We start from the raw sequence: 16,891 nt of genomic DNA on the forward strand, positions 1-16,891 counted from the left end.
CCCTTACTCGCTTTTACCTCAATCAGTTGTGGTTTAGAAGAATCAGGGACAGAAACAAAATGATGTATATACATATATAAAACCAAGATGAATGATTGTCTATTCCCTCTCCAGGAGACATAAGATAACTCCCTTCTTGGGAGTTCTGCCTCCTCCCTAAGATGGATATTCTGACAGATTTGAAAAAACATATTTTCCATATACTTCATAATTCAGTGAAACTAACCTAGGATAATCCTCATTAAAAAAAAAAAAAAAAAAAAAAAACCACACAAGAAAAGCAGTACCCTGAGTTTTCAAAGGAATGCATGCTGCTGGAAGCCAGTCAAAAGCATAAGGAGGACTCACAATGAAGCAGTTTTTAAAAGTGAAAATCAGCAAAAACAGCCTCTCCTTCCCCCAAACTTCAACACGCTGTGAACAGCTCCTTTTATTTCGAAAACGCTGTTTACCATTTTAGTGTGTTAAAATGTGGTTTAAAAGAAACCCATGGGTCTGGGAGATGGCTCAGTTGGTAAAGGCGACTGTTGCCAAATCTGGAACTAACAAAGTGGAAGGAGCAAACCGACTCCCAAAGGCTGTCCTCTGACCTCTACAGGAGCACTGAGGTGCACACACACTCACACACTCTACATTAAAAAAAGAAAAAAAAGAAAAAGTCTGTAGTTTTGATTAAAAAACAAACAAACCCCAAAGCCAAAAAGAGAGAGAGAGAGAGAGAGAGAGAGGAGAGAGAGAGAGAGAGAGAGAGAGAGAGACCAATGAGGCCAGAGAGATGGCTCAGTGAGTAAAGGTGCCTGTATGGTAGAATGGATTCCACAGGCTGATCTCCATATGCACAATGTACCACACTCACTCAGATGATCCTCAATTACACTCATACATGTCTGTCCTGGTCAGCACCTGGCTATGCTGGCATTGCCTGGTAATTAACACAGCAGAAGTTTAGAACTGTAAACAGTTTTAAGACATTTACACAGGTTGATAAAAGAAAGTCTAAGACACATATTTCAATCTGTAACTGTGAAAGGGTAAACTGTTTTCCTTGATTCTACTGTCCCCAAATTCTCACTTTCTCTCTTTTGGTTTTTACATCCTAGAACTCACGCTGTAGCCCAGGCTGGCCTTGAACTCACAGAGATCCGCCTGCCTCTGCCTTGCCAGTGCTGGAATTAAAGGTGTGCACCACCACTGCTGGAAGCTTTGTTCCAAAATTCTGTGAGGAAACTTCTATGTGAGAGAGGACAGTGGGCTGTCAACAAGAGGGGCCAGTTAAAAGGTCTGAAGTTTTCTCAGGAAAAATGGTTCAAAGAACTATTCACAAGTGCCTGAATTTATAATTTCTCAATTACAATGCATTAACTGTCAAAACACACTACTGGAGATAAATACAATCAGGTGACCAAGGTAGGAAAAGGATGATGGGCACCTGTAGGTGGAGGCAGGAGGTCACTTGCTGTGGGTTGCTATGTCCTCGCTCTGGCTCCTTACTGTCACCTCTGCTGTCTGGTTGTCATGAGGTGAACAGCTTCCCTCTACCAAGCCCATTCTCCAGGCTGCCCCTGTCTCTCTATGGCCTAGAAGCAATGGGGTCAGCCAGCTATGGACTACAACCTTGAATCTGTGAGCCAAACCTAGTCTTCCCTCCCCAGAAGTGACATTCTCAGGGACTGTTCACGAAGACAGAAAAACCAACTACTGTAGGAGATGATAAGTAAACATCAAGATAATGATGGCTTTCCTCACAGGAGAAAGTGGTTGAAACATCGTTTTCATCTTTATGCACAAACTGACACATACTAAATATTATATAGTTATGGAAACAAGCAAAGGGCAGGAAAACCAGGAAATACTCTCCTCCACAATGAAATGCCAAAGATGCTCACAGAAATAGTTTTAATTCAACCAAATAATCCTCCTGCAGGACATGGTCACTGGTTCCCAACCATTGTATAGAATCAAAAAGAAAAAGCAAACACTCTTGACATTTTCCCAGGGCCATCTCTTCTCTGCAACTGGGACTGCCCTGGTGCAATATAGTTCCTCACTCATATACCCAGGACCTGACAGTAAGTAGGGTCAGTGTTACAGCCCCACTATTTAAAACAGTGCCCAGCATGCAGCAGACACTCAACAAATACTTATTGAATGAACAGCTGTCATCTCCAGAAATCCAACAACCTAACTTAGGGACATTTTTCAGAAATTACAAGTTATGACAGGCCATGAAGGACTCTCAGGTACTCATCAGCACTAAGTCTGTGGAGGACAGAAATTGGTACATTTACAAATAAAGATGCTCAAGATGCAGCTTTAGGGAAATGGGAATTGGACTGGGAGGCTGCTAAGATCATTCAACAGAAAAAGTAAACATGGTAAAAAAAAAAAAAAAAAAGGGTTTTAGAAATTCAAATAAAAGTATGTCTAACACGAGCTCAGCATCACCTTCCAAAGGAGCCAATGCTACAGCCTGAGAGTAACACCGAGACAACCCAGGGCAGGTGGGTGAATGTTTAGGAATCGAGTCATTCACCACACATTCGTCCCCTTAACTGTCTTGCCAGCAGAAGGGAGATACTATCTGATGATTTTCAATTACCTGATGCCGGGCTCGACTCTGGTCCAGAAGCTGCCGGGACTGAAGTTTTTGTTGTTCAAGTTGCTGGAGGGCAAAGTGGAGTTGGTAACTGCCCGCTGTGGGGTGATACTTGTGCTGGGGAACCACTCCTGTAGCCTTGCTGTATGCGTTGTTCTCTACCTCACCCTCCCAGGCAAAGCCACCCGTCTGGAGGCTCCTGAAGAGAGAAAGAATAGATTGTTAGATTTTTTTTTTTTTTGCATGGGTATGTGAACAATCCAAAGGAAAGAGATGTGTGTCTATTATTTTTCCTTTATAGATACCAGCTAGAATTATAAAGCTACTATTTGATAAGTTATCTGACTTCACTAACTCACACCGTGGTGTATTTTGGTCACTGCTTTTATTTCCCAACTTCTCTTATAAAGAGATATCCAGATATCAGGTAAAAGCATGTCTGTGAAATGTGTCCACGTGTGAAATACTTTGTGTTCCTATAGCCTCACCTTCTGATAAGGAAGAGCCACGTCCCTTGTGCAGAGATAGGGTGCTCAGGTTAGCTTCCCCAGAGACTGCTCAGTTCCATGCTATCAGCTAATCTTCTAGGCTAACAGGTCCAAAAGACTCAGAGATTAATTCGCTGGCTCTGAGAACATCTGATTTCCAGGAATTCCTCCGGAAATACTTCAACGTGTATATACATCATCTAGATCTAACACAGCAGTTCTCAACCTTTGGGTCATGACCCCTTGGAGGTTCAATGACCGGCCCTTTCACAGGGATCACCCGTCAAATATTTATATCACTACTTATAACAGTAGCACAATTACAAACCGGCTATGAAAATGATTTCATGGTTGGGGGTCACCACAGCACGAGGAACCGTATTAAAGGGTCACAGCGTTAGGAAGGTTAGGAACCTTCAAGCTATGCTACCGTATACATGTATGTACATACATATAATAAATATCTCCCGGAGGATTTCTGAACATATGGAGAAATGTGGTGACACCTGATGGGAAAGCCACCGATGAAAAAAGGTATGTAAATAAATTAATCTAATGTTGGCCTGATTCACAAGGCAGAAGACTGAGTGAGCGTAAGATGGGATTATATAGTTAGGAAAGGAAACAGAACCTTTTGTGTGGGGAGGCAGGGAGTGTGTGTGTGTGTGTGTGTGTGTGTGTGTATGTGCAGATGCATGTGTACATGCATTTCTATGTGTGGGGAGGCCAGAGGTCAATATTGATTGCACTCTTCAGGTACTTTCCAGCTTAGTTTGATGCTGAGTCTGCTAGACTGAAGCCCAGCAAGTGCCCGGGCTACACCTGCCCCATGCAGGGTTGATGCGTGCACACTGCTGCACTTGGCTTCTTACGTGTGTTGAGGATCTGAATGCAGGACTTCATGATATGCAGGAGGAACTTTACAGAATGAGCCATTTCACAGCTCCTGGAGAATCTTTTTTCTCACTAGGGAGAGAAGACAAGCTGACTGATGACAACGTGTTAGACGCTAAAAGGCACTGACTGAGTGGGTTGTGAGTGGAAGGAGGGGTTATGGGGAAAGGCATTCAGGTCTTCCAGGACACCCTTAAATTTGCAAACCTCCAGCCTGCACCTCCTAAGTGCTGGGAATATCAGCATAATATCATGCCAGCCAGGTGTTTGGCAGAACTGGATCAAGGCAGGAATGCCTCTCCTTCAAATGAAGATAAAAGCAGGGGACAGGGTTGAATTATCTTGAGATTTTCATGTCAATTAAGCTAGGTCTTGCTTTTAAAAGAGGACATAAAGTTTTGTGGGTACAGAGATAGGGATGGATCTGGGAGGAGTTTGGTGGTGGTGGGGGGTGAATATGATCAAAATACCATGTATGACTTAATGAATGTAAAGAATTAATGAAAACATTATTTTAAAAATCCCCAAGGGAAACTATTATTAGTCACTGAATTCACCCACAGAGATTCTGCTTCCATTTCTGGCTTGATGGTTACAGCAGTTTCTAGCCATAGGGAACAATCTAGATTCAGTAAGTATACAATATGAAAGTAAAGTAATATGCACTTCATACCAGAATTAACCCCACTGGGTAGCTTGAGTGATTTCATTTGCTAGTAACTGTTTTAACAACAAACCTTTCCACGAGGCATTCATTATAATGCCTTCTTGCTGTGTATCAGAGAGCAGTCTTTTGGCAGGCCCTTTATTTGGGGAGATGCCCCTGAAGTTCTCAGGGGTGTCAGCAAGGGTATATGGATGCAGAGGGCAGGGCAGTGGGCAAGAAGTATTCTCCCAACTCCACCTATACTGAAGAGACTGGAACACCATAAACTTTTATAGTGAAATATGTTTTTAATCTCATCAGTAACATAAGCTCTGCCTGCAAATCACCAAAGGAAGTCTCTCAAGCCAGTGGAGGCTTTTAGCAAAGAGGCAGGAATTTTTATAGCTCAGCACTGGGTGGGGGTGGGGATACTTAACTGTGTAATATAATAAGTGCCACGAGAACCTTCTTGCTTTGAATTTCAGCGGGGTTAGTTGGAGCACATTAGCTCATACTCAAAGCACTAGTCTTTGGAGTTTCTAGCATGTGAGTGCTACAATGACTGACAGGAGGCTGTGTGTACTGCGCAGGCTGCCCCTGATATCTGGCACCCAAGTTCATACAGCCCTTCTTTCTACAGCACCTAAAGGCTCCTATATCCACCTGAAAGTCTACCCCATGTTCACAAACCTGTGTTCATTCTGTTTCACTAGTAATATTCATTCTGTTTCACTAGTAATATGCTTTCTACCCTCACCAAAATTTTGAGATAAGCTGTTCTCATTAAAATTTTGTGAGATTTCCCGATCCAAAACGCTTGGGGTGTGTATTGAATTTGGATTTTTCTTTTCTTTCTTTCTTTTTTCTTTCCTTCCTTTCTTCTTCCTTTTTCTTTCTTTTCCAGGGGGATGGGGTGTTGGCTGCAAATTTTTAAATATTTATATAGTATGTGTGTACATATATGTAGTGTGTATATATGTATGGATATGTAGATAGATAGATACTTGGAACATTTACTTCATTTACGTTTCATATACTTGCAGTCCCAGCTACTGGGAGGCTGAGGGGGAAGAGCTTAAGCCAGGAGTTTGTGGCTAGCCTGGGCCATACTGCAAGACTCTACTACAATAAGATTCTTTTTAAGTTACACATAGGCAACAATATGGCACGTTTTCCCAAACTACATTCTCTTACTAGTTTATCCACCAAGAACGTCACCTCACGCCCATTAACAGTGCCACCCTCCTGGATACACTGTTCCCACTGTAACTGCTCTTCCCACACCCTACTCCATCCCTGAACGCCCTATGCTTTTCTCTTTGGTTATGTAGCTAAGGAGCTAGGAGGAAACTGCAAGCTCCATAGCAACATTTCTTCAGCACACTGGGCTGCACCTTCCGCAAGGGCACGGAGGCTTCGAGGCTCTGATGTCACAAGGGTACGAGGAGGAGGCAGACGGCAGTGACAGTCCGCACTTGTGCTTCTGCTGTCCATTTCCTCTGGCTGCCTCACTCAATCTCTGTGCGGGGATGCCCCAACCCTCATCACATTACCTGGTGTGTGCACTATGGCGGCTGTGCTTTCCGTGGCCTTTGTGATGTGTGGGTACTGGAGGTAAAATACCATTCAGTAAGTGCAGGTCATGAGCATTAAATGTCCAGGAATTTAAGGACTAGTCCTGTATTAGAAAAATGTGTGGTGCTGCTCGAAATACCAACTGTCCTAATGACAGGCACAGTGGCACTTCCTGGACAGTGTACATGTTTAAGGACAGTAGACGCTGTATTTTCTTCAACTATACATTCGTAACCACAAGCACACATCTTCACACACACACCGAATGTAGGAGCCCTCCAGATGGAAAAGGCCTCCCAGGAGTGGACAAGACAGTACTGACCACAGGAAGCTATGTGATCCAGAGCTGTCTTGGGAGGGCATGTCCCTGGCTCTAGTGGTGCTTCCAATGACAAAATGAAAGCGCTTTTGTATGGAATAACACTTTGTAGCCCATTAAAAACAGTTCTAGGGCCAGCTAGAGTCTGGCCATGTTCACAAAGATCAAATGTAAGGTGAAGGAAGGCATGAGCAGGGAAGGATCCTTGCACCAAGGCCCTGAGTACATCTAACTTCTCCACAACTTTATTATCCTTAAATTTTCTCATCTGCAAAATGGAGACTGAACAGTCCAGTCCCTATTCTCACAGGATTATTGTAGGATCTCAAGAGGGAATATAAGTGGAGGCCCGACAAATAAAAAGAAAATATAGTCTCACTAGTAATGTTTCTATCATTCTACTCTTTCCCCAACCCATCACCTTTCCATGCTGCCAGAGCCCCAGACTTCTTTGGTGTGGGAACAGTAGGATAGAGAAACGCAAAGTGAGTTTGGGGCTAGCCTGAGCCAATAAGATTCTTTTTAAGTTACACATAGGCAACAATATGGCATGTTTTCCCAAACTACATTCTCTTACTAGTTTATCCATTTGCCAGCAGGAAATCCACCGTTGCAGTCAGCACAGCACAGTCCTTTGTGTGGCAGCATCCGTCAGTAAGTCAAAGGCTGTGAGTGCTGAAAATCTTGGCCATTCTTTTACAAACTACACAAAGAGGGAACCTGAAACCTAGAAACCGGTGTCATAAAAGCTCTAGATGAAAATGTATCAAAATGTCTTTGAAACCTTGTGGTAAGCAAGGACTACTTGGAATGAGAAACTGAACTTTAATAAAATCAAACAAGACAGCATTAGTGATGTGGCATGGCTGATGCACCTGTAATCCTGGCACTTGGGAGGAGTCCCCAAACAGCCTCAGCTACACAGTGAGCGAGAACCTAGCCTATCCCACAAAAGACCCTGTCTCAGGAAACAAAAGCAAGCAAAAGACACCACTAAGAAATGAATAGGACTTACTCCAGGGAAAAGTATTTGAAGTGCATATATGTTGTAGTAGCATCTCGCTTTGCCAGTGAATTTGTGTTAGTAGCCACACCCCTTTGGGCATGGCTTCAGGTGTAGATGTGACTGGAAGGTAGAGAAGCAAGGGGCGGGCTCTCTCTCTTGAGTGGCAAATTGCATCGGGAAAGAAATAGAGTAATAAAAAAGCCATGTAAACATGGAAAATACACAAAGAGTCTGGATACTGTATGCTATGGTGCTGTCTTTGAATTGTTTAATTGCTGGGGAAGGAGCAACAACTGCTAAAAGACATTTGATTATAAATGCTGCGGGATTAAATCCAACTTATATATTTTGAAAATTAAGTCTAAGGACAGGTTACTTTGGAAAAGAAGTTCTGTTTTTGTTTCCACAGAAAATGAAAAGCTGTGGGTTCCTTCCAGACTATTATGGTTTGATCAAGTAAGGCCCCCTGAAGCAGTGGCCCAGGTGATCCAACATCCAAAACAGTTGAGACAATGCAGCCGCAGACTACTACAGTCAGGATTTGGCCAGGTTTTGGGGTTTTCTCAGGATCCCCATGGTACTGACAGCACCTGCTGTTTGGACAGCAGGAAGCAGTTTGGAGAGAACCACGCCCAAATTCCCAAATATTGTTTATAAATGTTTGTTTTCATTTAAATGGGGTTGGTTATAAATGGTTAATGATCACAGCCAATCTCTTCCTTTAAAAAAAAAAAGAATATGATATAGAAATGAATACTTTGCATTGGTATGGATTTTGTTTTATTGATACGAATTTAGGGTCAATTTTGCTATATGTATACTGTTCCTCTTGTTTAGATATTGTGTTTATACAGCTCTTTTAAAAATGTAATGCATAATTACAGATTGTAGTCATCTATAATAGTAAAAACTTATACTAATGTTAGTTAGATTTTCTAGATATACAGAGATATATTTCAAGGGGATAGATATTCTTCAAATCTTTCAAAGACCTTAGAATATGGCATTTAAAATGGCCCTAGCCATTGGCCAACAGTTAAATAATATTAAGTCTTTGTGTGTTTATTTGGGGCTATAGCAGCAACTGGAGAAGGCCGGAAAGAAAACTCCAGCAACAATATGTAACAAAGGTTTATTTTTTTTTAATTTAAACTTTTATACATATTTTTTAGGTCTATTCTGTCTGTATGTATGTCTGTATACTATGAGTGTCTGATGTCCTCTGTCCTTGGTTGTGAGCTGCCATGTGGGTGACGGGAATTGTACCCGGGTCCTCTGGAAGAGCAGCCAGTGCTCTTAACTGCTGAGCCATCTCTCCAGCCCACGACAAAGGATTTACAGTTAACACACAAAGAAGGCTGCACTGTTAACTAATCGTAACAAGAGAATGAAAACTTAAAATTGCAACTGGGTGTAGTGCCACAAGCCTGTAACCCAGCACTTGAGAGGCAGAGCATGGGGGATCAGAAATTCGAAGCAGCCTGGGCTACAGGAGATACTTGCTCAACAAACTAAACCAAACAAAAAAACAGGGACGGGGAGTTGTTTAAAGTCGTGCAAGGAGAACTCTTATACATTGATAACAGGGGTATAAACAATGCAACAAAAAACTAGGTTTTGTGAAGTTTACATGAATAAGTTAATTGCCTAAAATAAATATAAGCACATGGCTACCAACGAAACTGTAGAAAGTCTTCCCTGAAATTATATTTATAACTATTAAAAACTGGAGCCAATCCTAATGCCCATCAGGAAAATAGATAAATAAAATATGATATATTCATATACTTTAATACTACTCAATAAAATGGTTGGCCACTAAAACAAACAGCTGATAGATGAATGTCAGAAACATGGGGTTGAATGAAAGACAGACACAGAAGACAAAAAATATGCCATTCCATTTCAACAAACCAAAGAAACTAAACACACACCCAAGTGCAAGAAGGGCTCTGCACAGAGAGGCATCTGCAGTGAAATGAAGTACAAGGGGACTCTGAAATATGATGGAGACATCTCAAGCATGACATATTACACTGATTCACAAACTCACGGAAACCCATCAAATTGAGTGTGCAAAAATATTCAAGTAAATGATACTGCAAGTTGAAAAAGATAAAAAGTCACACCACTTTCATTTTTTTAAAAGTAAAATACTAGCTAATATTTCCTGTTCTGTATATATGGTATAGTAGTTTCCTAATTTTGGTTATGAAACCATGCACTTTGTAATAACAGGGCCACGTGATAAGATTCATTTAGCATTTAGCTATTGTTTTATTTCAGGGCAATTTAACCTACACCTAAAAGACACAGCATAATCTAGAGGAATGACGTCAGGAGTGGTAGGGTTTGGAAAAACACTGCACTGACACAGAGGCCTAAAGCCCAGGAGGACAGCAGTAGAACTGGCTTTCATAACAACAGTAACACTTAGCCTAAGCCCTGGATCATGTGCATGAAGGGTCTGAAGGAAGAAGGACGATGAATACAAAGCAGAAACTAGGGAGCACTCACACTAGGGAGCACTATGGATAAAAGGCAGGGAGAAAGATCAGTTCTGAAAAACAGCCTGAGGATACATTGTAGAGCTGGGCACTACGACTGACTGTGCTTTTAATCCCAGCAGCATTCAGGAGGCTGAGGCAAGAGGACTGCCACAAATTTGAGGTCAGCCTGGAATATAGTATAAGAGTCTTTCAAAACAAACAAAAAACAGAGGCATCACGAAGTTAGAAGAAAGCCAACACGTGGTGGTGGTTTCAGTAAAACTGCAGTGAGGGAGAGGCTCTGAGGAAAAAGGCATTTGTTTAAGAAATACAATTAATGAGTAATGAGTGTCAGAACTACTTCCATCAGTGGAAAAACAGAAGTCAAATTGCATTTAGAAACATAACCAGCATCAGGGAAATCATCTAGCAACAAGCATTAGTCTACCTCAATTACAGACGAGCTACAGCTTGGTAACTGTTGACTGGGAACATTGAGAGCTAACAGGATGAACTCTGCCTACCATCACTTAAATGATGGTAGTCAGTCAGAGGGCTCAGCCAAGACAGCCCATGCTCCTGATGTCACAGGTTTTGATTCATGGAAACCTTATGTACTGGACTATAATTTTAGAAGAGTTTCTGAGAATGATTTGGTCCACTTAAGAAACATACGCACTTAACCTTTGACTTTGCGCCTCAGCATATGAGTACACTTGTTTTTGTCTTTCCTTCCTGCCTTCCACCTATGCAGAAATACAGAGATGGTTCTTCCACAGGAGTGGGGCACACACAGCAGAGGCAGTATGTGAATACTGAGAGCACACAAGTCTTCTGGAAAAGTCAGGTGATTGTCTGATGACCTACATGTTGGGTTGAAAGTATGTGCTGAATAAACTCCTAAGTGCAGGCCAAGCTTCCTGCCCAAGAACAGGGAGAAAGGCATTAAAGCATTTCGTTTATTTTATATGATGAAAGGCTCTTGGGAAAGGATTAAAGACTTAAAGAAACAAGGCAAAAGAGGCAAGGTGTGAGTGTGGGTCAAAACCAAAGGAAAAGCTGGGTCAGTGAGAGATTATGAAGTAGCAGAGGCCCTGGAGGATCTGCACCACTCCCAAAAGGAAAGCTGCCTCTTCAGAGACCCAGGGATGTAGAATAAGACTGCTAAGTTAAAGCCCTGGCATTGCCACTAAAAGCAATATATCTAACCTCTTTGAGCCTTTGGCTTCCTCTGCTGTGAGATGGGCATCAATATTGATCCCACCTCTCAAAGTCTGGATAAAGGATTAAACATGACAAGCCATGTACAACATTTAGCGCATACCTGGCATTGTACAGTTATGTCTCAATTACTAACGCTCTTCCTACTGAGAGTAAACCTTTGGGTGGGACGGGAGGGACAGCACAACAAGGGCATGAGGAGCAAGTGTGAGCAATGCTACTTTGACGAGAGAAGTTGTCTTTACAACCTCCTTACTAAGTACTCTCCCTGAGTAGGAAGTGAGGGATGAAAAAATGGGCTGAAGCAGACTGTGGTGACACCTACTTTTTTTTGTCTCAGCATTTGGGAGGCAGAAACAAGTGGATCTCTATGAGTTTTGAGGCTAGCCTGGTCTACACAGTGAGTTCCAAGTGAGTTAACCCTACAAAGTGAGAACCTGCCTCAAACAAAACAAAAACAACCAAAGAAAGAAGGAAAAAAAGAAAATGGGCTGAAGATGTGTGAGCTGGAGTACCAAGTCCTGTCAATGGTGTCACCTACCAGGGCAGCTACAGAAAGGCAGCCCTTGTTGAGGGGACTTTGTCATGATGAAAGGCTGCTGGCTGGGCTAAGCCAGCTGAAGAATATGTCACCTTGGGTAGGAAGTTGACTCCTGCCAGGAATTGGGGGCGGGGTTACTATATTAATAATGTTGCCAGTTAGGGAGCAGCAATTATGAATGGAGATTATCAGCCTCCCCAGCTCCTCTCCACCCCACACTGGAATTATGAGCAGCAGCCAGCTCCTCACACTTTTCTAAAATGAAGTCAGTTTCTCTCCTTCATTTTCATTTTTGGAATAAAAGTGGTATGTTCTCAACATCCTAAACTGTAGAAACACAAGAAACTGATCTCTGACCCGACAACAAAATACCAACTAGAAAATTTGGTCAATACTTTTTTTTTTTTTTTTTAAATACAGGGACTCTTTAAGTAGCCCAGGTTGGCCTGGAACTTGCATTCTTCCTGTCTTAGTCTCTGGGTCTGAGCCACTATGTTGAGTTTATCAATATTTTGCCAGCTTTTCTATTTCATATCAACATTTATTACACTCACAGACAACCTGAATCCTTAAATCCTCTTCATTCTTGAGTGTTTAAATTCATATTAAGGGATATATGTTTTCCTACATTAAATCTACAGAGAATAGTCATTCCAATCTTTAAATCCTAATTGCCATCCAAGATATACACTATTTCACATCACCTAAAAACAGGATTTATATGTTTTTTACATATGTAAGGGCTAGGCAACCAAATAAATATGAATGCATAAATCACTTCATTGATAAAAATGGGAAATTAGTAATCCAATGGCACAGTCTCAGGTCTTAATTACCAACTGCAGATTGGCTAGCTAATGGGCCAGTTACCTATTTAGTTATAAATACTAATGCCACATTTTCTCATTCACACTTCTCTTCTGTGCTCAGCATTTGGGAGGCAGAAACAAGTGGATCTTTTTCTGTGCTGTGATCGTGCTGTGCTTTAAAAGGACAGTTGATCATAATAAAGCATTTCATTATGCTTTATCCTGAAACCCACTCACAGTCACTCTTTTCCATCCCATTCCTCTTTCACTAAAGTAATTCTACCATGACTGGAAATGAGGTTAGTCTAACATGACTGAGTTTTCTCATGAATCATTGGTGTGCTAATCTGCTAAATTCTGACCGGCAATTGACATCTCAATTACTAATTTATAGATTCAGCATCTAATTCATCTTTATCTCTTCTCTTCCTTTCCCAGCATCTGAACTCCTTCCTTTCTCATTAATCAGACCCTGAATCACTACCTCAAGCTCTGGAGATAGAGCTCAGGAATCAGTACTTTTAAAAGCTGCTTCTTCCCACACAGTGATTCAATAGAGAGAGTTAAGATTGATTCAGGCCTGACTCCTGGTGAGTTTCATTGTCCCTGAATTAAGGTTTGGATAGGATCAACATGTGCCCTGAAAACTACCTTAAAAAGACCGTGTGTCAATTAGTACTTGAAAAATAAATGTGGCTCCTACTGCCTGCTATACATCTTAACAGAAAAGCTGAAAGCAAGAACAGGAAAACATTGAAATACGGTGGTTCAAAATCAATAAAGCTCTCACCCCATCCTACCCTCAGAGGCAGAAGGAAAATCAAGAGAAATTAAGAACATAAGCTGGATCCAAATGAGATCCTAATTTAAAACAGAATGAGAAACAATGGAGACAGAAGGCTTCGGCTCACTCATTCAGTGAGGGAAAAGCAGAAATGGTATCGGGAAGCTGTCTGGGGTATGTTTTGGCGAACTATACTTTGATTTCATTAAATAACTGTGTGACAATGACATAACTTTGGGAAGAATACAATGAGATACCATGTCAAAAAGCTAGGAGTTGATAAGCCTGTCCTTTTAAAGCACAGCACGATCACAGCCAGCTGGACTTGACAATGAATACGGAATGTGAACCAGACCTTTGCTGTCTCCACACCCCTTCCTCTTCATGATTGATGGAACTCAGGAGGAGGAAAGAAGGACAGAGTTGGACTTAGTGCGTCTGGCAGAGGCTCTGACTCTGGGAGCAAGCTTCATGGAACACAAAGCTAGACATAAAACCAAACCTTTCAAAGGTTACATTCACAGCCCTGCTCTGAAGGCTTTGCAGGATTCTGGGAGCCAGCCAGTTATGTAGATAGTGACTCCTGGATCCTTTATCTATTAGCTTTCTGGATCTGAAAAGACAGACTGATCCTTTGCCTTATGATCAAGAAATGTCTTGTCTTTGATCCAGCTCTTTATTTTGGCATAGCCAGCACACCACATGAAGCCTAAAAAATGTAGCTGTGAACTAAAAAAGAAGTGAGCAAAGAGTGACCTTTAAGAACGCTGCAGGAGAACTCCCTGACACCAGTTCATTCAACAAGACTGCGCCCAGCTCAGCAGGATTTCTTCAGCCAGAGGGAAAGGGCTGATGTCTTATGACAATAACTGTGACACACACAAGCACAGCTGGCCCTAGTAAAGCTGGATTGCCATCACCTACCTTTCACGCCCCACAGAGACATGCCAGGGAAAGCTTTCCAAGGGAACGTGAATGTGTAGATTGTCTAGGGCAACTGGCATTCAGGTCTATAAGAACTTCCGTCCTGACTTGGAGTTAGGTTCAAACCCAGTACACCCAAACAGCTTGCAGAAGTGTTGCAAGTGGAGAATTCTAGCCCATGGCCTCAGTCTGACTCCCTTCATTTCTCTTCTTTTTCCTGGGACACACAACAGCAGGCAACTTGGCACTGTCAAGTTCACAGCTCTTGTGGCCCCACTGACCTGCCTCTGCCTCTTTCTTCCAGTTGGTCTAGGGAAATAATGCACAGCTCTTAAAGACTGCACCCTTCATCTTAACCTTCTCCACCTCCTTCTCCTTTCTTTCTTAATAACTCACAACAAATTAACAAAACATTAAGAAAATCATAAAAAGGAAATGTTCTAAGGAAATAGTAAGGTCAAAGGGGGTTAAAATGTTACTTCTGGACAAGACTTATTCCACTAAAGTTGAGAGTGAGCCTCTTCAGAGAGCCTGGTCCCAAGCTACCTCCAGTGCAGACACAGTAGAAACAACCCCTTCATCACACTAGTGGCAAGGCCACACAGCACGTACTCTGCTAGGCCAAGGCACACACACTAACATTTGCTTGAGATTTTCTAGAAAGGCTTGATCAAGCCCGAAACCGGCATGAAACGGGGGCACCTGCCTCATAGAGGACCAGAGCTTTGAAAACACATGATGTCATGGCTTGCTGCTTATACTGTGTACCAGTTGAGGATGCATAGGAGATGGTGGTGCTTTTCTAAGTGTTGTCCTTGAGTCAGAAACAACCATGTCAGCTTCACTTTGGAACCTGTTAAAGATGGCAATGATAAGCATTACCCCAGAGGGCTACTCTGTGGTTGAGGCCCAGTAACAAGCTCACTGGGTGATTCTGATGAGTTTAATCACTGACAAAGTGTTTACGAGTGTGGATTCTGCCACCATATTGATAGGTTTGAGTTCTAACAGTGACTCACCAATCCTTTTCGGAAAGCCACTTTTCTAAATCAAGTAACTCGGTGATGTTTTCAGAACTGTTGCTGGGACAATATTAAAGCTACAAGGCAAGAAGCATCAAATTATCTCTTACCTATTGTTCTTACTGCCACACATTTCTCACAAACCAGTAGGAAGTGTCATCGTGCTGTGGGTGAGCTGCCCCACTCCCCCAGCAGAGAGAAACAAATGAGCTTTGGTATGAAAGCAATAAAATGAGGACACAGAGTATGCATTCAGGGACAGAAGCCAAAGCTCCAAGTTCAGACATTGCACTTGCTGAGGGAGAAATGCAGAGCTCATCTGTGTTTGTCTTGAGGCCTGACTCCCATGCTTGGAGCCCACAGATGATACAGAGCCCAACAGGGCCATCTCTCATCACCTCTTCTCTGTCATATGCTTTTCCTGATAATGGCTTCTCTCTAAAATGCTAGTTATTAAACCATATGTTTAGCTCACTGATGAAATAGCTGATGACAGTTAAAAGAGCCATTGACCAACACCTGCATGGCTTAGGCTAGCTATTCAAACAAAAGGACCAGATCCCACACAATTTCCATCCCCTGGAGTCGTAAGAGTTCCCGTATAAAACAGACATGCTCTAATTTGCCTGACCTAGTGGTTCAAATCTGTGCCAGTGAGTTACATCAAGGGGAATGAGCATACGCATACAAAGCAAGTAGATGTCACATGTTCACAGTGTGTTCAGACTACTGATAGCTTCTGCCTATACACAAGGTTTCTAAATGACACTGGTACTTGGAGCCAAATGAGCAACTGTACAAATCCATTGGCAATGACGAAGATATTTGTAATGCTAAACTATATGCTCTATTAAGTCTGTACATACTTGCTCAAACAAAGTTGTTTCCCACAGGTCACCATCAAGAGTTCATTTTCAGAATTACCCCACATCTCCTTTGCATCATCCACAAATACTCCCACCTCTCCTCTGCACAGCATCATCAACGGGGAGGTCTAAATGGTCTGAAATGCCATCAGGAAATGACTAGGACTAATTTCCCTCCCTCTAAGGGTAGGGAGGTTATCATAGTGTGGTACCATCTGTAAGGGTATTTAAATTAAGTCACATAGGAAGAATGAAATGCCCACATTACAGCCATGTTTCAGGAATAAATATGATAAAGGGCATAAACCAAAGATATGGCATGAAGTTGGCCTTCAATATTATTAATTTAATCTCCTTTTCCTTACCTGCCTTTTGTTTCTCTCTTACAAATAATGAAACTTAATCTTATCAAAATTAACAAAAAAATCCCAATGAATATCAACTTGTAGGGTACATCAAATGATATAAAATAATAAAGAATATAATTTTAAAGATTTAAAACACATAAGTACTAAAAACGTAAAGAAAGGGAAAGTGTTACCCACACTGCCACCTGCAACCATGTGTTTGTGTAGTTTCATTTGGTCTTGTTGGAAGTACAGTGGCTAAATTATTCTGCTTTTATCATTTAATGTCAATACCAACATATAATGAACACATTTATGTATGTATAAAACATGTTCATTTTCTAATGAAGAAAAAAAACTACTA

The 16,891-nt window shown here is 41.8% G+C and overlaps 1 protein-coding gene across 20 annotated transcripts in view; it reads right to left on the reverse strand.

The window, feature by feature from the left end:
• The window catches only part of Ttll5 (tubulin tyrosine ligase like 5), a 237,788-nt gene that overhangs the window by 60,745 nt on the left and 160,152 nt on the right, over nt 1-16,891 (reverse strand). For all 20 annotated transcript variants that reach the window (XM_027418555.2, XM_027418564.2, XM_027418563.2 and 17 more), the window contains one exon: nt 2,600-2,795. In XM_027418555.2, the coding sequence (XP_027274356.1) occupies nt 2,600-2,795 (196 nt within the window). The remainder of the gene's footprint in view (nt 1-2,599; nt 2,796-16,891) is intronic.

The sequence above is a fragment of the Cricetulus griseus genome, chromosome 5, assembly GCF_003668045.3.
Source record: "Cricetulus griseus strain 17A/GY chromosome 5, alternate assembly CriGri-PICRH-1.0, whole genome shotgun sequence".
NCBI classification, from domain to species: domain Eukaryota; kingdom Metazoa; phylum Chordata; class Mammalia; order Rodentia; family Cricetidae; genus Cricetulus; species Cricetulus griseus.